This window comes from Camelus ferus, chromosome 1, assembly GCF_009834535.1.
Source record: "Camelus ferus isolate YT-003-E chromosome 1, BCGSAC_Cfer_1.0, whole genome shotgun sequence".
Taxonomy (NCBI): domain Eukaryota; kingdom Metazoa; phylum Chordata; class Mammalia; order Artiodactyla; family Camelidae; genus Camelus; species Camelus ferus.
The window spans coordinates 47,312,725-47,338,525 of record NC_045696.1 but is presented as its reverse complement, the minus strand read 5'-3'; the positions used below and the strand labels follow the sequence as shown (position 1 = coordinate 47,338,525).

General features: G+C 33.5%; 1 protein-coding gene across 6 annotated transcripts in view; it reads right to left on the bottom strand.

Annotated features, from left to right (window-relative positions):
• Nucleotides 1-25,801, bottom strand: part of DZIP3 (DAZ interacting zinc finger protein 3) — a 104,426-nt gene that overhangs the window by 77,954 nt on the left and 671 nt on the right. For 3 of the 6 annotated variants that reach the window (XM_032478625.1, XM_032478667.1, XM_032478629.1), the window contains exons 2-6: nucleotides 18,582-18,712; nucleotides 12,565-12,676; nucleotides 8,947-9,016; nucleotides 6,341-6,496; nucleotides 705-821 (exon numbers count right to left, since the gene is read on the bottom strand). In XM_032478625.1, coding sequence (XP_032334516.1) covers nucleotides 705-821; nucleotides 6,341-6,496; nucleotides 8,947-9,016; nucleotides 12,565-12,605 — 384 coding nt within the window. In that variant the 5' untranslated portion in view covers nucleotides 12,606-12,676; nucleotides 18,582-18,712. Of the gene's footprint in view, nucleotides 1-704; nucleotides 822-6,340; nucleotides 6,497-8,946; nucleotides 9,017-12,564; nucleotides 12,677-18,581; nucleotides 18,713-24,504; nucleotides 25,146-25,801 lie in introns of those variants that run through there. The other 3 variants (XM_032478638.1, XM_032478649.1, XM_032478657.1) reach the window with 3 other exon arrangements.

The window sequence follows — 25,801 nt, the reverse complement described above, 5'->3', positions numbered from 1 at the left end:
GAAGACTTTTTCATCTCTTTGTACACAATTATAATATAGTATGTTGTGTCTTAGGCTACTTTGTTTGATGCCTGGGTAGTTCTTTCTTGGAGATAACTCTAATACATCTCTTACATGTGTGTAAAACTTCATTTACTGAATTTAATTATTCAAAGACCTGATCTTTCCTTTTATGTCCTATACTATTGGCCTTGATTTCTGATGCAATGTTTACTTTTCCTCAGATTTGTCTATTTATTTCTAAAGTATCATTTGACCTTGAACATATAAATATGTCTCATCAATTTTATCTCATATAATTACTCAATAAAAGACGGTAGAAATTCCAATTTTTACAAGAACAGAAATACCAGTAGAAAGAGGAGATGATTAATCATTAAGGGGAAAGGAAGGAGTAGTTTTTGAAGTTCACGACTCTCCATTTCTAATTGGGAAAGCTTATTTTTACTAGTTCAAGTTTCTTTTTATTTAAGATGAACAATTTTATGGTAGGAAGGAAACTAGAATAGGCTTATTAAAGAGATGCAGTCATAAGAAAGTACAAGACACAGAAAAGAAGTTAATTTATCTGTACCTTTCTCTAGAGGTAAATGAGGAAAATATAAATTGGCCTACACCTTAAAATAAGCATTCATTAGCAGTTCTCTCATTGAAGAATGTTGTCCAAGTCCATTATTTCAAACTTTCAAAATTAAAACACTTACAGTATAATTAGTAGCTTGAATGTTCCTAAGTGCTGCTTCCAGTTGTGTTATTAAGAAACGTAACGTCAAAGCAGGAACAATTTCCTCCCCATTCTGGCTGTTAGCTGCAACTTCTCTCTATGGAAAATAATTGAATTGAAAATTTCCTTAACTCAGAACAAACACCCACATATATTTTTATAATACAAATAATACATGCTCATTGTAGAAAATTTGGAGAATAGAGATAAAGATGGTTTAAAAAAATCCATATGACCTAGATAAAACTGTTCTCATATGGATTTGTTTCTAAGTAGTTTGACAAATCTTCTTAGTAACTATTTCCTCAAAACACTAAAAAGCATCCCTATGCCTGCCAAGGGCTTGGCAACATCTACTCCTACTCAGAGGAAAGTCATAATTCCACTTCATTCTCATACCTTCTATTCTCTAACAGCTAAAATCTTCCTTCCAGACCTGAACCTTCAGTAAAAAGGAATGCTGGCAGTAAAAATACTAACATCAGGGCAAACCATCTTATGCTGTCATCCAATTGGAACAAAGCTAATATATGATTTATTATATACCATAGTTTGTTATTTACATGGATGAAATGAAAGGAAGAACTATATCTTATCTTTGTGTCCATTCTCCAATCCTGTGTACCCGTAAGTGCTTGGCTTAAATTACATTATGTGTTTAATGATGTATTATCTATGTGGGAAGTTTAATCTACACTTTTCATAACTTGTTTTCCAGTATATAATACTTTCCTGTTTTTTCTCCTAGCCTAACCATACACTTTACTTCAGTCTCTCTAACACTCAATTTAATGAACCTCTTCTCCCTCAATACATATTCCCTAAATAAAGTAATCCACTGTCACCTTTTTAAATACATCTACAAACAATATTTAAAAATTTGACATTCTCCAAATTTATATTTCAAGCTCAGAACTATCACCTAAATTCCAGACTCACAGATCTAACTATTTACTCAACAGTATCTCTTGAATTTAAATAAGTATATAAAACATAACACTGAAGTTCTACCTTTGCCAAACAGTTTAGGTAGTTTCAGAACAATTCTCTCAATGAGAACTAAAAAAGCTGGATAAAATATAAAAAACATTTGTTTTGAAAGCAATGCAAAGCTACCAAGGCACTGAAAATCTCTGGGGCCAACTTGCAAGAGAGGAGGAAGGCCCGGAGACATGAGACTGAATTTTGGAGCCACTTTTCTCCCTAAGCAATTGCTGTATTCTGTTGTGGCTGAGATGCCAGGCAGGACTTTCAGCAAGCATGCAGAGTTCAGGGGAAAATTGGAGTGTGTGACCTGACAAGGAAGAGGGGCCCTGGCAAATACCTTATTCTTTTGGTTTGGACCCTGAAGAAATTTACCCTTAGAGTAAAAATGTCTGTTTTGGTTCCAGTTGGAAGCAGATCCTGATACAAGGATTTGAATGTAAGTAGTAGAGATGCAGAGAATAATGGTAGGGGAGTGGAGAAATGAATCAGGGAAGAGAAAGCAGCTTTAAGTTAATAGGTACGGTATTAAGCTAGTTACCCACAGCGGGTGACTAGGATTAATATAATAGGAAAACACGGAAAAATTTAAGCCTCAGTATTATCCAACTCAAGGGGAGAGAGAAATGGGATATTATAACTCCCAAGGCTTATTGATTGAGTGCTTTCTGAGGTAAGGGGGGGTGGTGGTGGCAGTGTTAATTCCTTAGAACCTATGAACTGCCATGAGAAGTACAGCCTTCTGTAGTTTCAGAAAAAAAAAAAAAAAAAAAAAGGCCTGAGGCATAGAAATGGAGATATTGAAAATTGTCCAGAGTATACTGAAATGATAGCATACAAGGGGCCATCGGGTATGGGCAGGGCACTAATAGTATCTGCTACAAAAGGTCAATCATAAATAGACTCTTCTTCACAAAACAGAAGTAAAGCTTGGAATCATTTCAATCACTAGCAGAATTAAGTGATATGCCAGAAAAGCACAAATATGCATTAATAAGAAAGATTCTGTCCTGTTTTTCTAGTTCTTCTCAAAGGAAGGTTGCTCTAAACCAACCTAGGCAGCCACAGCAAGTAGCAGAATTCTGTATTACCCTTTAGATGACTATGGATTTTAAAAAACTTTATTGAGTTATAATTAACCTATAATATATTTTTGGTGTACAACATAGTGATTTGATATTTTTCTTATGACATCATTATGAAATAATCATTGCAATAAGACCAGTTACTATCCATCACCATACAAACTTGTTACAATATTGATTATATTCCCTTTGTGTACATTACATCCCCTTGACTTACTTATCTTATAGCTATAAGTCTGTACCTCTTAATCCCCTTCAGACAAAACAGATGGCTATGGAAATTGTATTGATGTTTTCACATTCATTCATGATTTTGGTTATTTTTACCCTCTGTTTTTTTTGAACATTCTTATCAAGCATTCATCAATTTTAATGGTCTTTTCAAAAAAAGGCAAGTTTTGGTTTTACTGACCTCTTCCATTTTGTTTTATTCTATTTCATTAGGTTTTGCTATCTTTATTACTTCTTTTTTTCTACTCTACTTTTAACTTGCTGTTCTTCATTTAACTTCTTGAATTTTATGTTTGGATAACTGCTTCTTTTTCTACTATATGCATTCCAAGCTATAAATAATCCTTGCAGCACAGCTTTTATCTAATAACACAAATTTTCACATATATTTCTCATTCAGTTCCAAAATTCATCTAATGTCTAGTGTGCTTTCTTCTTTGACACCTGGGTTAACTATATATATCTTAACTTAGAAACAATGGTTTTCTAGTTTATCTATTTGCAACTGATTTCTAAATTAATTGTACAGTAGTTAGAAAACATACTCTACATCTTTTAATTCTTTAAAATCTGGTAAGACTTGCTTTGTGAACTAGTATATGGTCAATTTTTATAAATGTTCTATGTGCACTTAAAAAGAATATATATTTTGCCATTGTTGACTGCAGTGTTACACATATTAGTCAGATCAAGTTTGGTATAGCTCTACCAATTTTGTGTTCATGTTCTATCAGTTCTTTAAGAGAGCAATGTTAAAATCTCCCATTGGAATTGCTGATTTGTCATTTCCCCTTCAGTATTACCAATTTGTTATCTTATATGTAAAAGTTCTGTATGTATTTGGGTCTACCTCTGGAATTTCTCTTCTATTTTCTAGACTTGCCTGTAGAGTCAAGAGCAAATGACACAATCTTTTAGTTATTAGAGCTTCATAGTAAGTTTTAATATCAAAGTGGGCAAATTTCTAGCCACTCTTTCCATATTCTTCTGTATTTTCTTTGCTATTATTCCTTTAATATCCCATTTGAACTTTAAAATTAGCTTTTAGTAACAATAACAAAAAAATCCTTCTGTTATTTTTATTGTTCAGTATGTAATATCTGTAAATATCAATTTCAGGAAAATCGACATCTTTCTCAGATTGTGTCTTCCTACATGTATTGCTTTCCATTCAGGTCTTCATATCTTATCTTCAACAGAGTTTTAGAGATTTTTATTTATTGTTTTAATATAGTGTATTGATTTCTAAACTTACCGTGAAGAAAATTAGGGTGTAGAGTATTCGGTAAAGACCTACCCCTAGAGATTTTGACTCTTTAGAACTAGTATGGGGTCAGATGGGTTCATGTAAGTGGCTTTGGAAAAACTTTGAGAAACATTTGTTTATATCTTATATATTTCTTAAGTGTTTCCCTGGGTATTTTATCTTTTTTGTTGCCATAATAAATAAAATACTTTTAGTACATTTTTACCTTCTAATTTGCTACTGTGTATGTGTATACACACACACACACACACATATGTATTTATACATATATAAAAAACTGATTTCTATTTCTTGTTGTTGTTTCTCAGGGATTTCCAAAAAAGAAGGAAACAGTGGCATTATTCCATCAATTTCAAACCAGAATTCATATTGTGATAAATTCACTTCAGTTGAGGTTATAATTGTATATTAAGTCTTTGATATTTTCAGGTTTTTTTGAATTTTTAATCATAATAATATTAATTTGTTTCATAGAAACAATTAATGATATATTATTTCACAGAAAAGGCAAATGTGGCCTTTTCAAGATATCTAAGGTGTTCTGCTCCCTCCTCCTAATTAATTGTCACAAAGAAAAGGGTAGATCATTTTCTTTAACTTTGGGAAATTACATTAATTTATAAACTGATACCCATCTTGTGCTGAGTTTCACAAATTATTACCTAGTAAAACTATTTGTGGAGCAAATCTATAATACATTCTCTAGAATATTTATCTCATTTAAAATCTAAAAGTCTTATTATTTTTCTTTATATCTTATATTTTTGAAAAATTTGTCAACATTTTACAAATTAGGAAAACTGAAAGCAGTCTGCTCTCCCAGGGGCACATTGTGGGCTATGAATTAGAACAAACACTAAACCTTACAGTCAACAGCTTATAAACTACTAACCCACATTTCTACCATTATTCTTGAAAGGCTAGCAACAACTTTATTTGCTTAATTAATAAAAGTCTATAGTCAAAGCTGAAACCAAAACCCTTCAATAGATGTAAGATGGAGATTTCAAGACCTTAGTGACATTGTTATGAAAAGAAAGAAAGAAAGCAAGCAAGCAAGCAAGCAAGCAAGCGGAAGAAGGGGAGGGGGCAGGAGTGAAGGAGTTGAGGAGGAAAGGGAAAGAAATGGAGAGAAGGGAAGGAAGGAAAAGAAAAGAAAAAGGACTCATCGTAAAATAATAAGAAATATGTATATGGACCTGTCCCTAGTTCCTGCCAATATTTGGTCTTTGACTCTGGTTCCTGACACAGAGCTCCTAAAACCCTTGGGATTTCCTGGATAACAGGAGTGTTTTTTGTTCTAATGAGGTGACTCTTTTGGCTTCTGTTTAGGGGTTGATCACCGAAAGACCAAGGCATGATTAGAAGCTTGGAACTTTCAGCCCCATGCCCAACAGAGGGGAGAGAAGCTGGAAATTGAATTAATAATTGATCATGCTTACATGATGAAGTCTTGATAAAAATCCTAAAGGACTGGTTTTTGGAGAATTTCCAGTTTGGTGAGCACATGCACATGCCAGGAGAGTGGTGTACCCCAACTCCACAAGGACAGAAGCTTTTGTACTCAGGACCCTTCTTTGCCCTATGCATCTCTTCATCTGACTGTTCAGCTGTATTCTTTATCATATCCTTCATCATGCAGTAAACATAAATATTAAGTGTTCCCTTAAGTTCTGTGAGCTGTTCTAGTAAATTATTGAAACCAAGAGAGATTATGGGAACCTCAATTTATAGCTAGTCAGTCAGAAGTACTGGGACAACCTGGACTGGTGACTGGCATCTGAAGTGCAAGCAGTCTTGTGGGACTGGGTCCTTAACTTGTGGGATCTGATGTTAACTCTAGGTGGTAGTGTTGGAATTGAATTGACTTGTAGGACACCCAGTTAGTGTTGGAGAACTGATTGGCATGGAACTAAACCCACACATCTAGTGTCAGAAGTGCTATGGGTGTGGTAGCAGTGTGAGAGTAAAGGAACACAATGTGTTTTCCCTAGACAGTCATAGACAGAGGGTTGTACTTCTGTCCCAAAAAACAAATGATGATTGTACCTGCATAGTTTGGAAGGAAAAATCTTCTTGCAAGAACTTCTTGATGTGAGGAACCACTCCTTTTGGTAGAGTATTAATTGCATTTAATAACTTCTTCACTTCAAATAGTAGGTTAACAGGAACAAGATCAGCAGATGTGTCCTTTTCCTGTTTGTCCTAGGAGACATTATTAAAAATTTACACAATTATCCATATTCTTATTTACTCTAATATTAAAACTAGCCAAAGTATTTAAAAAAAAAAACAACAAAGCGCCTTTATACACTATATATAGATCACTATGACAGACTACAGAAAGTCCCCAAAAGAATAAGACATTCTCTCTGCTCTCGAGGAGCTTACAACGTAGACAGAAAGTTAAGACCAAAACTCAAGAAGTTTTAATATAGGGAAGGCCATTATAAATGCATTTAAAAGTAATAAACAAAGTATAGTTTCAAAGGTGGAAATAATTAAACCTTTCTTTGTATGGTGGTGGAATGTATGGTGATGGGATGGGAAACATGAATGATTTTAGCCTTAAAGGTGAGTTAAGCCATAAAAAATGGTTGCCCTTGAGAAATACACAGCATGTATTGAATTAGTCCGTTTAAAGCATAAAAAATGCTAAGCTTAAAATATTACATAGATTATTCTACAAAATAATATGAAAACTGTATCTAACAGTGCTTTTTATGTGACTAATGTTTCAGCTACTAAACACAGCAATTTGAAAATGAACAGAGTTGTAATACTTTAAATTACAAATAAAGCAGTATAATAAAATGAGTTATGCACACTCTCAATTCAGTCAGAATAAACAGTGATAATCTTGTGACTTCAGAAACTGATCCTTATAGACTTACAAAGCCATAGTTAACGGTTAACTGATAGCTATACAGTCAAGTCTTGCTGGATTTTCTATTTTCTATTAGTTATGAGGAACAATAAGTAATAGAAATGAATAAAGGGCATGAAATGGATGGTGGCTTTCCTTTAAACCTTAACAAGGTACCTATTCTCTTCTGAAACTTTGGGAACATGAATATGCTGCTAATGACCTCTGAATATCAGAACAGACAGATTCTTACTGCAGAGGCCATACAGAGTCATTGAAAATGCCCTCGTGGGGGGTGACTCCAACTGCAAGGCTTCTAACAGACCTGGAACTATCCAGAAAAGTGACTAGGAACCAATAAAATCCACTGCAGGACTATCTGTCTAATCTCCCCTTCTGAGTCTGAGTCTTAAATTGAGAGTCCTCCATTCCCAATAATACCTAATAAATACATCTTACATTTTGTAGTACTTAATTATATTTACATCCAAAAATGTAGAAAATGTTAACAGTTTGTTCAATCTCAGTAAAGGGTATCTAAGTATTCATTATATTATTCTTGCAACTTTTCTGTAGGTTTGAAATTTTTCAGTAAGTTAAAAAAAAACTTCCCCCAAATAACCAAACCAACCCTTATAAAGAATGACCATTGTCAATAGTGCGTATATTTCAAACTAAAGGTCAATCTTGTAGTCAAAAGTCACTGAAGAATCCTTTAATAATAATTACCAAATTAATAATAATTACCAAATTGATCCACAAGCAAGATTACGGCATGAATAAAAATTTTTCTACAGGAAATATTATAAGCCTCATGCCTGTTAAATCTATCTTATTATAAGTACAATTTTAATTTTTTAAGTTAGTTGTCAAAATATTTGATGATGAATCCATTTTTGCAAAATAGATTTAGCATCTAAGCCAAATTCAAATCAAAGTTATCACCTCCTCTGCCTCTGTATTCCCAAATCTGTATCTAGAAATGTCCTTTCTGGATCTAATCCTCCTGGTCCAACTGTACATCCCCATGTACATTTGCACATCTTGTATTTCCTTTGCAATATTTTTTATGGTGATAACCTCATGCAGGTGAATACTATGGTTATTTTATATCCTTACATTTTCTTCTCCTAAGTTACTGGATAACTTTTATAAACTTTATTAATAAGTGGACATCAACCATTATACAAAATTAAGTGGAGGGTAAAAATTGCACTGACAAGAATCTAACAAATAAATACCTCTTCAAACATCCTTCACTAAATTAAGCACATGTAATATTCCCAAATATGTTATGTATATTTTTTTAATTTACCATAAAGTATAGTCACTGGCAATAAAAGCCTTATATTAGTATATAATTCAGTTATTCTCATTCATTTAGAACTGGAGGTTCTGAAACAATGATGATTAAAAACAGGAAAGAGAATTCAGAAACAACTCAGTGAAATTTCTTACTAAAATTATTTGTGTATGTTTTCTTTGTGTATAGTGTTCATTTTGTTTGAATTTTGCTTTAAAGACAAATAGATTTCTTAAAACTGATTGTTAGGATGTTTCTGGGCAAATCAATTCAATTATCTACTAATTTTAACTTACAGTGAAGACTGGTGCTTAGAATGATAACTTTGAGATACAAATATTAATTATCAAAGAAAGATTTAACCATAACCACTAAGGTAGGAAAATTTTTAGCAGGTAATTAAACTGATCAAATTTAGCATTATATTCTCATACATTAGTCATTATTAGTTAACTAACAGTTAATGAAAATTAAATTTTCTCTTACCAGTTGATCAGTTGATTTTTCTACCTTATTCTTGGTTTCCTCCATAGCCTGTTCCTCCACAGGAGGATCCCTATTTTAAAGAAGAAAAAGTATATTCAGGGCATCTTCTTACAAAGAATACAAGTTGTAGTAGTAAAAAGATAACATGAATTTTTGCCTGAAAATTTCAAAAGTGTAAACAATATGTACCAAAGACTGGTAATGGTGGTAGATATCATATTTTTTAGAGACTCAAGTTAAAGAAAAGCTCTTTACTGGATGGTGGCAGAGAGATCAGAAAGCTGAAATAAAAATTCTTTCTTCTTTAATAGACACACAATAGACCAAAATAATGGGGGAAATTAACTTTATAGCACTCTTTCAATGTAAAAAAAAAAAAAGACTGAAAAGGTTGATGTTTTGTTTTATGTATATATGTGTTTATGAAGATAATTAAGGTTTGGAAAAGGTCTATCTTACGCAGATCATTTTCTTTTTTGTTTCAGATTCTTAGCATTACAATTTTCCAGTTTTCCAAAATAACTTTTTTTATTTGAGGCAAAGTATCATGTTTAAAAATTATTAACTATTTTTGTGAAAAGGAGTAACTTGACAAGTTTTGCTTTTGCCATGGGCTTCAAATGTGAACATATGCAGTATTATTTATTAAACTGAAACATTTACTTATAAAATTGCTTTTGCCTACATACAGAACCATGACACAGGATTCATAATATACGAACCGTAACATAGGGTCATGTATGATTTATATAATTTTCTTAATTCTATAAACCAGCAGAGATAAAATGAGGTGAGAAACTTACATCAATTGATTTATTTATTTAGACTTTTACTTTCTGACTATTATCCTATTTTACTTCACATTTATGTACTCACTTAACAATCATTTATCATCTACTAAGTACTGATTTTGTCAGGGGAAACTAGGACAGGTGGTGAAAGTTTCAACAAAAGATGATTCATACACATAAATAATACTTCACAATATTGCTTTTTAAAGTGTCATGGTAAAGAAAAACCTGTTAACTATCTCTTCTTCTATTTCTAAGCCCCAATCCTAAAAGGAATACAAGGAACTTGTATCATCAAGAAATGAAAAACACTGCAGCAGTATTCTGCACTCTCCAGATGTGAGAAAAAATACAAAACATTCTCAAAGCATATACTCTACTTACTAATTCTATTTCATGATCACTCATTCCTTAACCCAGTAGTTCTCAGTCCCAGATGCATATTAAAACCACCTGTGAAACTTTGGAAACATCCAGATGTCCAAACCCTAATTCAGAGCTTCTTAATCAGTATTGGGGGACATGGGCTTCCATATTTTCTATAGGTTCCACCACAAATTTCAATGTGTAAACTTAACTAACCCGCACTTCCTCCCCAACATTAAAATTGCTCTAATAAAAGTTGCTAATGAAATCCTATTTGCTATTCCAACAGCTTTGTCTTAGGTTTTGATTCTACCTGACCTTTCTGCATCATTTAACATTATCCATCATATTCTCCAACCCTCCTTCGTAACCTCTGCATCCTTTGTTGCTGCTGGTTCTCCTAGTCTTTCCATCCTTCCAGCTGTCCACTTCTCAAGTCTGTACCACTGGCTATCCCTCTTCTTCTCACTCACTTTATTCATTTATTATTTTAATAATATTTAATATAGAACAGGAAGGTACATCAGCAGTCATATATGGCAGCCACTTTATTCTATAGATGGGTAAAACTGATGTCCAGAGAGGTTATGTAACTTGTTTCAAGTTACACACTGGGGACTAGCAAAGCTAAAACTAAGTGCAAGATTAGTATTTTTCTTTTGCTATTCTGCCACTTTTATCACCTGTGTACTTTATTCTGCTGCTGAGAGAGGCTGAAATTTTGCTATAACATACCTGAAATGTATGCAGTATATTGTATAGTAATATTCCATTTTTAATTCTTTTTTCATATTACATTTTCTTCTTTAATCAATCTCATTTATGCCCACGAATAAACACTGTCAGATAGGGATCAGGGCCCTGCTTCTTATTCACTACTTTACCTTCAAGTATCTAGCCCAACATCTGACATAAAGTAGGTACTCAAATATTTATTGAATAAATGACTAAATGCAAAAACAAACAAATAAGTGAGCAAACTTCCATGAACTCAAACAGCACCTCATTCTAATGATTCCCAAATCTGTATCTCCAGCCTTAACTGCTTTTTGATGCTACAGCTACACATTTCCAACCACCCATTCAACAATCTCCGTTAAGAATGTCTTAGGGGCGCCTCAATCTGCTCACGTCCAAAGCTAAATTCATTATCTGTCCTCTCTTTTACTTTCTCAATACACAGTAAGCCTGTCTGCTTTTGTGATCCCCATATTAGTGAACAGTAGAGAGTTCCTTCTGGTCATGAGAAACCTTCGGGCCATCTCTACTTCTCTTTGCCCCTTCTCTCACATTTAAGCAGTCAGAGAATTCTGTTGATTCTAGTTCTATAAATCCCTCCTTTCTTACTATTTACTATTCCTACCAATGCAAGCCTTCATTGGCTTCTTCCTGAACTATTACAAGTGTCATACCTTGTCATCCTTCCCACTATCAATAGAGGTAGTCTTCCCAAAAGAGTGTAAAATTTCATTTCTTTTCTTAAAATGTCAATGGCTCTGCACAAAATTAAGCTAAATTTCTTACCAGGAGTCAAAATCCTCCCCAAGAATTTATCTTACTTTTACTTGCTGCTTTCTCAGCCAAACAACCTCCCATCTGCTCTGCTTCAATACCCATCAGAAGCTGTCTTTATTCTTTAAAGCTCAGTTCAAATGTCACCTTGTGGAAATCCATTGAATCCCAGTCAATAATTACTGTTCCCCCTATACACAGCCACAGCATCTCTAATATTAACACTTATGCATACATTTTCCCTAAAGATAAAATAATTTTTATATATTTTCCTATTATAATTCTCCCTAAGTATATATATTTTATCTTAGTCTTTACTCCCTAAGACCAAGGAGATCAGTACATGCTTGTAATATAACACATTGCTTATTATATGAGATAGCTAAAGGTGGGAACTCCTTCTCCAATACTAACCTGCTGTTTAACATTAAATGGGAGAGGTATAGGCAGGCTGAACTTTCCCTAATTGGAGGGGTCAGACTGACATCTGGCCTAGGCCCAACTGAGCCAGGCAGTAGAGTCTTCTGTGTTATGCTTAGGTTACCTTATAAAATGGGCATAATAACAGCATCTACCTCATAGACTTGTTATGAGGTTTATATAAGTTAACGTTTCTAACAGCATTTAAAACAATACCTAGAAAAAATAAATCTATGTAAGTGCTTGTTAAATAAAAAATAAAACATTACTTGTTGAGCATGCCCCAAGTGTGGCAAGCTATGGTACATTTTTCAGTTCTTAACTATTTACCAAGGGTGTGGTCCTTAGAGAAATTTTGCAAAGTTAGATTTCACCCAGTCTACATCCTCCACTAATCAAAGATGCTAAATTGTCTTGAAACATAATGGTATCACATTCACACTAGTTTTCCAAGGTTATGTGGAAAAGACAAATGTCATGTCTTCAGAATGCAACAAATTCATTTGGCTTTTATCAACCCATCCCTTACCTCACAAGAAATTCTTCTGGTAGAGAATCCACAGAATCCATGCTGCACAATGTTTTTTGCAAAAGTCTTATTCTAAAGTTTGCAGGCTGACTTTTACTCCTGCTGTTTAAAACTGCAAGAAAAATAATATTTTTAGTAGGAAGGTAGGAGGCTTTCATTCTTTCACCCCATTATCTAAACAGTACATGATCATTAAAGAAAATTTTGAATCTGCTATAAAAGAAAATGAAAATCACATAGCTTCCTAATCGAAACATAAATCACTGCCTATATTTTAATACACTTAATTTTTCCCAAGTACAGATATATTTTATCAATTTGTAATCATATTGAATAGGCGATACTCTACCTTTTCCACCAATGAACACTATATCAAAAACATTTTTCACATTATTTTATACTCCTAGTAAACATTCTCAATGGCTACATAACAATTGGTTGACTGGGGTTTCCCTGACTATTTCTTATAGTTGGACATTTAGATTGTTTCCCATTTTTTTCATTATAAATAATTAGTATTGTGATAAACTGCATTGCCCATAAAGTCTTTTTTATATTTATTATTATCACCTTATAATAAATTCTCAGAAATAGAATTCCTAGGTCAAAATACACAAATATTTTAAGTCTTCTGGTATATATTGCTAAATGACTTTTCAAAAGGTTTGTAATAATTTATTTCCTATAGAGGTATAAGAAGTACCTCTTTAACACAATCTTGATAGCACTAATTGTTTTGTTTTCTTTTAGTCTAACTACTTTTTCTAACATTTCTAACATTGAACTGCTTTTTCCTAAAACTGTATTTCTAGCTCCATAAAATACAGAGGTGGGATGCAAAGAACTCTTGCATATTCTCTAGTACAAATATCAATGGATGTTGTGGATGTTTCCTGAAAGAAACAAAAAAAATACCAAGGCAACATAAATGAAAACAAAAGGGGAACAGAGTATCATCATTGTATCTATTTATTATACAGCTTTCTATTTATCCCAACACCAACTCTTCTAAAATTAGTCCCATTTGATCTCTTTTACTGAGAGTTCAAGCCATCAGACTCCATTGCCTTCAGTGAGGCTGACTTCTTTTTCTGAGCCCTCTGTACATAAGACCAGGAAGTGTTAGAGTGAATGTATGTAAAAACTATTGCTTGGTGCTTTGGGGCAAAGAAAGAAATGAGAAAAAATAAAAGATAGTGGTAGCAATAGCATAAATAAAACAGACTTAGAGTACCTTGCTGCCAAGCACAAGACTGGATAATGTTCTCATCTGTTGCCTCTGGACTGTTTATTTATTTCAGTAACTGGGTAGCCAGTTTCTCTAAAAGATTATTAAAACATACCCCAAAATTCGAGCGGTAGAACTTTTGGAGTTCCATTACTAAAAGGCAATTCAGCACAGGTAACTCTCAAGTCAAAAAAACATGTTCCACAAGATCATTGTAAGTCACCTATTAAGAAGTCAGATTGTGGTATATTTATACAATGGAATACTATTCGGCCATAAAAACAGACAACATAACACCATTTGCAGCAACATGGATGCTTCTGGAGAATGTCATTCTAAGTGAAGTAAGCCAGAAAGAGAAAGAAAAATATCATATGAGATCACTCATATGTAGAATCTAAAGTAAAAAACAAACAAATAAAACATAAATACAAAACAGAAACAGACTCATAGACATAGAATACAAACTTGCGGTTGCCAAGGGGGTGGGGGTTGGGAAAGGATAGACTGGGATTCCAAAATGTAGAATAGATAAACAAGATTATACTGTATAGCACAGGGAAATATATACAAGATCTTATGGTAGCTCACAGAGAAAAAAATGTGACAATGAATATATATATGTTTGTGTATAACTGAAAAATTGTGCTCTACACTGGAATTTGACACAACATTGTGAAATTATTATAAATCAAAAATGTTAAAAAAAAAGAATTCAGATTGTATTTTCTCAAAGGAACATTGTTTTAAATGAGACTGAGTCTCCCAGAAAGTCAGAAAAAGCCAACAACACACAGAAGGAAGAAGAAACTGTAGGACCTGACCCTCCTAAGCTTTGAGGTCTGAGTATCTTGTCATAAATAAGCATTAATAATGGGGGAGGGGACAACTCAGTTCCTGGTGTAAGGGCTAAAAGAAGTCCTGAGGGGATCATGAAGAAAACAGGTATTCCTAATTATGAGACTGTCTATACCCTGTATGTGACTCACAGCAGCTCTAAGTTACACAGAAAGTCTTGAGAAACAAGAGAAATTCTCCAACAGTTCAATGGTAGCTGATACTTCTTAATCAAAACAAAAATGCAAAGATTCACACAAAAAGACTTCCATCTAAATTCCCTCATTTAAAACAGAGCTTCCTAATGCCTCTCAGTTTCTTGTCCATCCCTAACAAAACATTTCTTGCTGTCAGTATTAAAATAACTTACCTATGCAGAACCTGGTTCTCCTAGGTACATTATTTTATTTTGTACTTTTACTTATTTTAAATTCAGTAAGCAAAATCATACACCTATTTAAATTTGCATTCTCTGTTTAAATATCGATGGAAGATACAAACCTAAAAGCCAATAATGAAGCAGAGAGAGGTTGGATAAACCTTGTTATTCTTTCACACTAAATCAGATCTGCTTCATCTCTTTAATAAAGCTGTATAGAAAAGGACATGGCTTTGAGAGTTTTAGGATTGTGATCAAGCTGTTTTTCTTTTATGGTTTCTATAACCTCCCTGGTTATTTTAATAAAAAGTTAACAGGCATCATTTCATAGCCAGAGCATACAACGTATGACTTTTCCAGACAAAACAATCCCCTCATTTTCAGAATTTAAAAGCTCAGACATGTATACTTCTCCCTCTGGTAAGCTCTCTTGCAGTCAGTAGCTGTTTGCACAGATCACAGTGAGGCTGAAAAGAAAGAAGGACAATCCTCTGGCAACAAAGGTAGAGAGGATAGAAGGCATCTGCCAAGCTATTCAGTGTTCAGCTTTGAAAAGAAAAGGGTATAAAATTAACCAATAAATCAGAAGATACTTGTATCCTGAATTAAGGGTTAAGAAGAGCTAATGGCTTTCTTTTTCAGCCTGCTTAAAAATACAACCTGATACAAATCTCTGTGATGAAAGGCCTTCCAGGAGAGAGGATCATCAATCCCATCATTTCCCAGGAGCTAAGCAGATGTGTGGCAAACCCTACCAGCAAAGAGCAGCAGCAGTAGCACTTGACAGCCTCTGCTGGGAAGGAAGGCGTAAGTGCCTAGCAACACAAAGGAAGTAGCCAGCCTGAAACGTTGCCACTGTGCTTCTAAAATAATACAAAGTTCTTACCATTCTAGGAGAGGCTGAAGGAAACCTTTAAAATCAGGGTTAACATGGAAGAAAGGGTGAACCTGTTTTCCCTTGGTGTATTCATTTCAATAGACTTATCCAGTCAGCAGGAAACTAAACATTTATTTTGCCTTCCTGCAACTGAGAAACTGCTCTTCTGCAGGAACCTATGGGTTCTGGCTGGTTGATCATAGGGCAAGCTAAAGTTCAGTGTCAATTTACAGTGCACCTTCATCCACCAACCAAAATGATTTTATCTGCAGGCTGTTTCACTGGTTGAAAACTAAGGTACTGCCATCCTTATCTTGATAACGGTTAAATATCTTTCTTACTCCATCTCTACCTGAGTTCCCAGCTCCCACTTTTCCTCTTATCTACATAAAACGAAACATTTTTTTAAATTGTGAAGAGTTGTTTTTTCCTCCTTTAAAAGCTGTGCATATTCACATCTAAGTAGGCATAGCTCTCGTTTATAATTTTTTGAAATCATTCATTTAAACATTTACCTTGTAGCTCTCTTACCACTTCCCTAAACTGTATATAGGCACATTATTTTTTAAATCCACTCAAATGCTCATCTTAATTAAGTCATCTGACCAAGTTAGAGGATCTAATTGGCCAAGTTTACATTTCAAAGTATGGGTGGATGTCCTATGAATTCGCTACCCTTGTCAGCTCTGATACTTACAGATCACACAATGCCAGGTGGAAAAAGTGAGTAATATTAGTGTAAAAAAACAGTGAAAATAAAGTTCGCTCTTCTCAATGCTATTAATTTCAAAACAAAATAATATACATGGTATTTTTCAAGAAAGGAATTCAATTATTGAAAATTTTTATTATGCCCACTAAATCAGGGTTTCTTGGCCCTAGTGACATTTGGGCTACATAAATCTTGGTTATAGAAAGCTGTCTTATGCATTTTAATGATGTTTAGCAACATCCCCAGCTACTCAGTATATGACAGTAGCAACTCTCTCCCACCTCTCAGCCCCACTGTAGCAACCAAAAATGTCTCCAAACACTGCCAAATGTCTCCTGAGGGAAAAATTGCCCCCAGTTGAGAATTACATAACTAAATGAGTGAGTTAAAATGGAAAAGATTAACTAAATGAACATAAAACAGATTGTTCCCTGGAATAAAAAAGACCATCCTGTTATTAGGTATTATGTATAAACACAAACAACAAATCATTTGTCTACAAGGAAGAGAAATAATAATGTATCTCATTAAGTTTCCAACAACATCAAATGTAAGTTGAGAGGCCATACAGAACTGGTAGTTAAGAGCACAGAGACACTGGAACCAGTCTGCAAGGGTATGTAAATGTGCTTCAACACATACTAGCCATGCAAACTTATGTGAAATTAATTAACACTTTGGTGCCTCAGTTTCATCGTCTGAAAAATGGGGATAAAGATGGTATGTGATTCACAGAGTTGTAGTGAAGAGTAAATGTTTAAAACATGTAATAGAACAATACCTGGCATATATATATTAAGAACTATGTAAGTGTTCCTATCATCATCTTCACTTAATTTTGTTTAAATTTGTGTCAAAATCAGTTCACTTTCCTTCTAATTCTCTACCTTGGAGAAATGCTATCGTATGAAAAGGAATGGTAATAATTAGACTTAAGAATTGCGACAAAAACACTTTTCAACTATATCCCAAATGGCACACATGGCAGCTTACTTTGCATGTTTGCCCCTCGCATTTTTCACATCAGCACATATACATCTGCCATATTCCTTAAACTGCATGGCATGCCACTGTATAAATGTATCATTTTACCAGACCACTACTGATAAATACTTCAATTGTGCCCATTTTGTGTGTGTTTGTTTTTTGCTATTATAAACAATGCTGCAATAAACAATATTGAACATGCATCTTGGTAAAATTTTGAAACCTATCTTAAAAAGCTGGATTTACTATTTCAGCATTGAATTCAATGTACTCCAGAATTTCATGGGTCTGTTAATAAAGCAAACTCTGACAATGCTAGTTATCATTCCTGCTAAATTTTGCCAAAAGAATTCCAAAAACTCCTTTGAGATATGAGATGTTTTGGCCACATATGGAAAGTATAGTAACCACTTCAAGGCTGAAAAAAACCATGAAGAGGACAGTTTCTAAGAACAATTCAAGATATTTGTGATGGGAGTTCCTTAGAATCAAAACTAACTATTTTTTGCAGGTGCTCTGTGGCTCTAGAACTTTCAAAACCTTTATTTCTCACATGCTAGATAGCACTGGGTAAACAAGAAGGGCTAGGACCATCAGGTTAGACTCAAAGAATAACAGGTTGTACCACCAGTGTTATTAGCTGTGTGAAGAATGAACAAAATCTACTGACTATTTGGTTTTCTAATTTTTCATTAATTTCTTCCATTTTGTATTTGTTTAGGTTCTTGGCAAAGCCTCAAAATGAACATACTTAGACAAGGGAGGCCAAAACAATATTTTCTCTCAAGGAAAAAATATATGGCTTGCTTAATTAAACTCCAGGACTAACAGACAATGGTTAGAATATCTTTGCCAAAGTTATCAGGAACCGAAGATATTTTCTGCCTCAAATGACCAGGATACTCACTGTCTATCTCAGCTCTTGCCATTTAGCAAAGATCATTGTTAGCACTATCAGGCAGCTTGTACCAGAAAGCAAGAAACTTGCAATGCATACCCAATGCCCCATCCTTATAAATCTGCCAACATAGGGAATATCCATGTCAAAATTAGCATCTTGCCTGAAGTAGGTTTTCAGTTCTCTTCAGATCTATTCAGTCAGTTATCCCTGGACTTACACAGGCAAACCTACAAAACATACACATTAATTTGTTATAAATATTTGAAATGTACCTATAGTAAATATGCACAGGTTAGAATTTACCTGAAAAAAATCCAGATATTTATCTACCCATCAGTTTCAGGTAGCATTGCCAAAACCACGCTGCTCAGAAATGTAACTAGGACCATTGAAAGAACCCTGTTATCCCCCAAACAAACTCTTCAAAAGTGCAATATTTTCAGCAATTTAAAAATACTATGTTGTCATTAGAATTGTTAGACAATAATGAAAAAAGGAAACAAGACAGAATGTTGAGACATGATACATGCAGGGAATGGAGAACACAATATGTACTGGACTCCTCCACCACCATGACTTTACCCAAATCCAACTTGATCCCACATATATAAGAAAAGTAGCTATCTCTCATTATCTCAGAAAGGCTTACTTTTGTAAGAAGGGTTTAGATGAGAAGGTAGATCAAGCTTTCGGCTTCCATTATATGAAATAAGCTGGGTATATTAACTTTAGTTTCATTGAAAATAAGATTAATTTTCAGCAGGGGTCTAGGCTATACATCTAGGCATCCTGACTACACATCTGATTTCCACACAACTCTGTAAAATGTATTACTGTCATCCATTTTAAAAATTAAGAAATTCAGGCTTAGAGAATTTACGTGGCTAATAAATCAATAAGAGCAGGAATTCATGTCCCAGTTAGTGAAACTGCAAATTCCATGTTCCTTACACTAGTCTCATTAAGTGTGACATACTTGACTTTATAATAAGCTTAGTGTACAATTTATGAACTAAAGTAGATAATATGCACATAAAAACACAGAAACAAAACTATTTACATGACCTTCCTGGTCTGTAAATGATATTGTAAGATAATTAATTTTGTCAGTTTAATATTTCATTGTATACTACTCACATTAGTTTTTGCTAAGAGAATTCATTTAATCAACAAAACAATTCAGAACAATGCCAGATACTATACCACATATAGTACCTGTTCAAATACTCTGTTAAAGGTTAAAGATTTTAGAGATCTTAAGAAGATTTTAGAAGACTTCTCTAAAGACTTCTCTAAAATCTTTTCTTTTTGGATCACATACTTCTAAGGAAGTAAATCTGAGAATACATGAATAGCAATTCATTTGTGTTATCCATGCTATTGTAAGCACCATTACAATATAAAAGAGAATGAGATTAAAATAAGTAAACAGATAAGTTCTACTATTTGCTCCCATATCCTAATAGTCAGTTTCACATATCTCAGGAGTCCATAATCTACTTTGGACACCCATCTTAGAAAATAACTTCACTTTTTAACTCAGGAAACAGATTTCATAAACTCGATAGTATCTATTTCCTAAAGGACAAAAATTTTTTAAAGGAGATATGCAAAGGACCTGGCTCTGCACAAAGTAGGACTTCAGAAAATACTAGTTATAATTAAAAATAGTATAACTTTTAAATAAAAATATCTCACTTTCACCTTTACTTAACTACAAAATTAGATTCAGAAACAATGGATAGTACTTCTGTGGGTTTTTTAAAGGCAAACTTTTGATTTTGAGATATGATGTGAACTTGATGTGAAATCAAGGGACAAAAATATTGACCCAAATTATCCAAACCTTCTATTCTTAACCCAGAGTTGAATTGTGAAATATATAGGGAAAAAAATCAGGAACTGTTTGAAAAGTGAGAAAGTTAATTTTATGGTCTGGTAAATCATTTAGAGATTAGCGGAATCTTAATTTTTGATAGGAAAGGAAACAGGAAGAAGAAGAATTGTAAAGGGAGAATAATTTTGGTTTATTTAGGTTTTCTGGCTTTGTGGTGAAGGTTAACATTTCTGCAAAGTGAGAATTGACATTAATTGTACAGACTTTTTTTTTTTTTTTCTGGCTCTGTGTAAAGTGTAAAATCAATTTACTATTAGTACATATTTCAACTGTTTTACCCATAGTGGAGACATAGTATCCAAATGACCCCATGCCTAAACCTGTGCCAATTTTTTTACCACTGAATTCTTTGCCTTGAATCTTTTGTTCTACCTGCTATTTCTGCCTACTGAGTAAGCTCAGTTTTACATTTGGCCTCATGCCCCCACTAACATGGAAGCCCCACAAAGTCAGGAAAGTTTTTTAATCCCTTTGCTATAATACTGGTGCTTACAGCAGTAACAGTACCTTCTGTACCTACTTCAAGCACTCAATATTGATTTAAAGAATGAAGTCACTGATCTTTCTGCATACATCCAGGCCTCTGAAGGAAGAAGTAAAAAAGTGACCCTCAGTGTAGATTAAGACTGCCTTCTCTGTTGATTCCTCCTTTATAAGTCAAAAGCAGCCCAGATGCTACAATTAAGATGGATCCCAAGAGACAACCATGGGGTCAAGATAGGTCCCTTGTCCCCTGGCAACTATGTCTCCATGTTCTTTGTTGGTTCCTCCACATCTCTCCAATCTCTAAATACTTAAGTACTTTGGGGTTCAGTCTTTTCTATCCTATTCAATCTGTATTATTCAGTCTTGAGGCTTTAAATTTTTATCTCCAGCCTTGACTTCTCCCTTAACGCAAATAATGTACTCAACAGTCTACTCAACAGCTCTCACATGTCTAGTAGACACCTCACTGTAACTGAAACTGAGTTCTTGTTATCTCCCCTTCACAAAACAGCTGAAGCAGAGCCACCCAGCCAAGTCAGGCTTAGTTCAGACTAACAGCAGTTAACCAACAAACCAAGAAATAAATGCTCATGGTTTTAACCTCTGAGTTTTGAGGTGACGTGTTATGCAGCAAATACTGATCAATACTCCACCCTAACTAAAATTATAATACCCCATCCTGACTCTGATATTTCCTATTTCTCTTCCCTTTCTTTTCTTCCATAGCACTTGTTACTAACATTCATATATTTTACTTATATATCTTGCTTACTGTCTATATCCTATATTAAAATAAAAGCTCTACTTGGGTAGAAATTTTTGTCTATTTGATTCACTGCAGTATCCCCAGAACCTAGAAATGTACCTGCCACTCAAGCACTCATTAAATGTATGGTCAGTAAATGAATTAACAATTAGCCCTGTGTTTACACCTCTGGTATAATTCCCATATTACAACATTCAGTATTCTACAAACTCTGCACTTTCATTAAAAATCTAATTCATATCTTCACTATGTTCATCTAATACGATTTAAACCCTGGTCATGAGACATTAAAAATTTCCATTTTACTATTCAGCATTGAAGATATGCTCTTTTCCAGTTTTTTCAGAATAAAGGAGCTACATAGCCCCTGAGTTGCCAACTCGTAAGCAAATTTTGTTTAACTCCCTTAAATGTGTTTCCTAAACTATAAATTGGGAAAAATACCTATATCAAATATAAAGAACAGACAACAATAAAAACTTAACAAGAAAAGAGATTTAATGTCAATCCTTGATGAAGAAATCAGATACTTAATATTTTGCCCTAAAAAATACCATGTGTTCCTACAGCATTCTATTTCTCTTAAATAGAGAAATAGTTTGTCTACTTCCCCAACAGACACTAAGCCTTTGAAAAAGAACTAGCATTCAATAAATATTTGATAAATGAATATTAATTAACATTTAAAAAAATACTTGACTGATTAAAGTAATTAAACTTTCTTTAAAGTAAAATGCAGAAGTTCACTTTAACTACGGTCTTTTTACATTTTTCTGGAATAATCTTTAATAAAATATGGTTTGGAAATATGCTAAGCCTCCAACTTTAAAACAACAATAAAAAGGACAAATAAAGGGAAATGTATGTATATGGATGGAATTGTTAAAGATAAAAGTAAAATTAGGGATTCTGGGGAAAAAAAAACCAAGAATTAAATAAAAGTTGGTTCTTGAAAAGTTGAATAAAATAGACAAACCCTTGGAAAGCCGAACTAAGAAAACAGATTAACATCAGAATGAAAAAGGAAATTTTAAACAACAAAGAAGAGTTAGGAGAATTACTGGAATACAAATGCAACTTCATATCAATAAATTTTCAAATATAGACAAATAGTTGATACGCTAAAAAATTTTTATTTCCAAATCTAACTCAAGAAAAGGTAAAAAAAAAAATCACATCTATAACCATACTACAAATTCAAATATTTCTTAAAGATCTACCACTAAATAAGCTATCAAGCTTGATTTTATAGGCCAGTTGTACACAATATACAAGAATCAGATGATTCGTATGTGATTCTCATTACCCTATAGCACCAAAAAAAGATGGAAAACTTCCAATTTATTTTTCAAAAGTAGCAATATAATCCAAATTCCAAGAGAATAAAAAAAAATTACTTCAAATTCTCACAAACATAAATATAAAATCCTGAATAAAATATTTGCAGCATATCAAATAGAAGGTTTGCAACTACTACTTGTGTGACGTTGGGTAATTATTTCACCTCTCTCTCAATTTCTTCATCTGTAAAATGAGAAACCTAAAGCATGACATAAAAATTAAATGGTTAAGTTGTTAGAACAGTGCTTGGCACATGGCAAATGCTCAATACATGTTAGCTATTATTATCCGACGAATAAAAACAACATAATCCATTGCATTACCACTTCAAAGGGAAAAATAAGATATATATATATATGTAAACATCTGATAATTTTTTAGTAGACATTTTGGCAAATCTTTAAATAAAACAGGTATAAAGGGCAATTGCTTAAACATTTTAAAGAATACTTATCTCACATCAATAGCACAAATTATACTGTTAAAATACTGGTCATTCCCATTCAATTAAGTAGTAAGACTAAGATGTTCAATATCATCATGATTATTCCATATTTTAGAAATTACACTAATGAAATAAAGTAAGACAACAAATATTAGAAGAGATGAAATTATTATTTGCAGATGATTTATAGCTAGAAAATCAAAGAGAATAAGAAAAACTAAATCAATAAGGGATTTTAGTCAGTAGGCTGGATGAAAGATGTATCAAAAATCAGTTTCTCTTTTAACAGTAGCAATGACAAATTTAAAATGCATAGGAGAAAGAGAACCTACTACCAGTAACAAAAATTATACAATACCCAGGAATAAATATAATGAGAATAATACAAGACTACATGTTGAACTACATACAATTTCACTGAACATGAAATACAACCTGAGTACTTTACTATTGACTACTTCAGCAGTTTCTGTATCTTCTCTGTCACCCAAACTAGAAACTTGGAATCCTTTCCAGTTTTATCCCTCTCCTCACTCTTCACATTTGAAATCATTCACTAAGTCCTGCCTATTTCTCTTAAATTTGTCTTCTTTTTGCTATCTCCATTTCAATTATCCTAGCTATCCTTTGGAAAGATTCCAGCAAATTAAATATTGTTACTAGTTCTGGTCTTATCCTCAAATCATAGCCTATCCAGCTACCAGAGTAATCAATCTAATACACAAACCTAACTAGATCAGACCCTAGTTTAAAACCAGAGATCACCACTAATTCAGGATTGAGTCCAAGCACAAGGCTAATAAAGCCTTCAGTCATCTAGACCCAGCTTCATTTCCTCCTTCTTTACCTCCTTTATGGGGTCTTAAAATAAGGCTCTATATTTCTCATATTAGGATAGGCCAAAACTAAACATGTCAGAGCTACCACGGTTGCACATCCTGTGTACCCTATGTCAATTTTTGGTGAAGATTTTTTTGAGAAAGACATTAATTTACAATAAAATAAATACCTTATAGAAGAGACGCAAAATTTTTACAACTGCCCAAGTTAAAATGTAAGGATTTCAAAGAAAGATAGCACTTACAACAAGCAGCTTTGACCTTCTTCCCTCCACTCAAAATGATGATGATGACTTGTCATTATTAGTGAAAAGTCTGATACTGACAAACTGTTATCACTCATTCGTCAACGAATGAAGATGTAACACCTGCTGAGAACATAATTACGCCAGGCCAACTGTTCTAAATTCTTCATTGGTTAACTCATTTTATGATAACCTGACATGACTTCATCTCTACTACTTTTACCCTTGCTGTCTCTACCCCAGCCATCCTGGAGTCCTTGCTGTTCCTAATTCCCATTGACAGGCTCCCATTTCAAGGCCTTTGCCCTTGCTATTCTATCTACAGATCTTTCCCTTTAGAGAGCATGGCTCTTTTTTCAACTCCTTGAAGTTTTTCCTTAAATGCTGATTTCTCTATCCTGACCTCCCATTTACCTTTTTTAACCATTACTCTGCAGGAACCATTCTCTATTTTTTTCATCTCACTTTCCTTAACTTATTGTTTTTATTAATTATTGTTTTTCTTTCCCTTATCAAATGTAATGATAGGATTTTTTGTTTTATGACAGCAGGATTTTTATTTTATTCACTGAATCTAGTGCCTAGATTAGTGCCTAGCCTATTGTAGGCTCTAATTATTTATTGCATGGACACTTATGAAACAGGTACTGTTAATCAGATTTTACTTTACGAAGAAACTGAAGCAGTGAAAATTTGCCTATGGTCACATAGTAAATGGTAGAGCTAGGATTTGTAAGCAGACAGCCTGGCTTCACTCTTTACCATAACTGCTTGGTGTCTGATTTGTGTGGTGAATCCTGTGTACTATCTATTTAGTACATTTCCTTTACTAGACAGTTTCTTCCCTGCAGGATCTGTGACTGCAGATCTAGCCCACTTTATACAATCAGTAATTGTTTACAGAATGAATGCATAAACATTAATTACCAATGATTTTTACATATATGCCTCAATTAAACTTTCAGATTTAATTTTAAAATTGTTTTTAATATAAAATTAATTCCTGTCTTTAGAAAGTGACGTAAAATATACTTTGAATTGACAAAACATGATTCCTGACGAATGGTTTAATTAAAAGGACGTCTACCCTTTTCCTACAATTCTCTCCAAACTGGCTTTTAAAGCTTTATTCAACATTAGCATACATTAAGCAAAAAGCGCCAGAACCAGCCTGACTCATTATATACACATGCATAATATTAATTATCTCTGGTCAAACCCCGCAAACGACAGTGCCATTTTCGCAGACACCAAGATTTATAAATCAGTCATGCTAGATAAAAACAAATACCTTCAC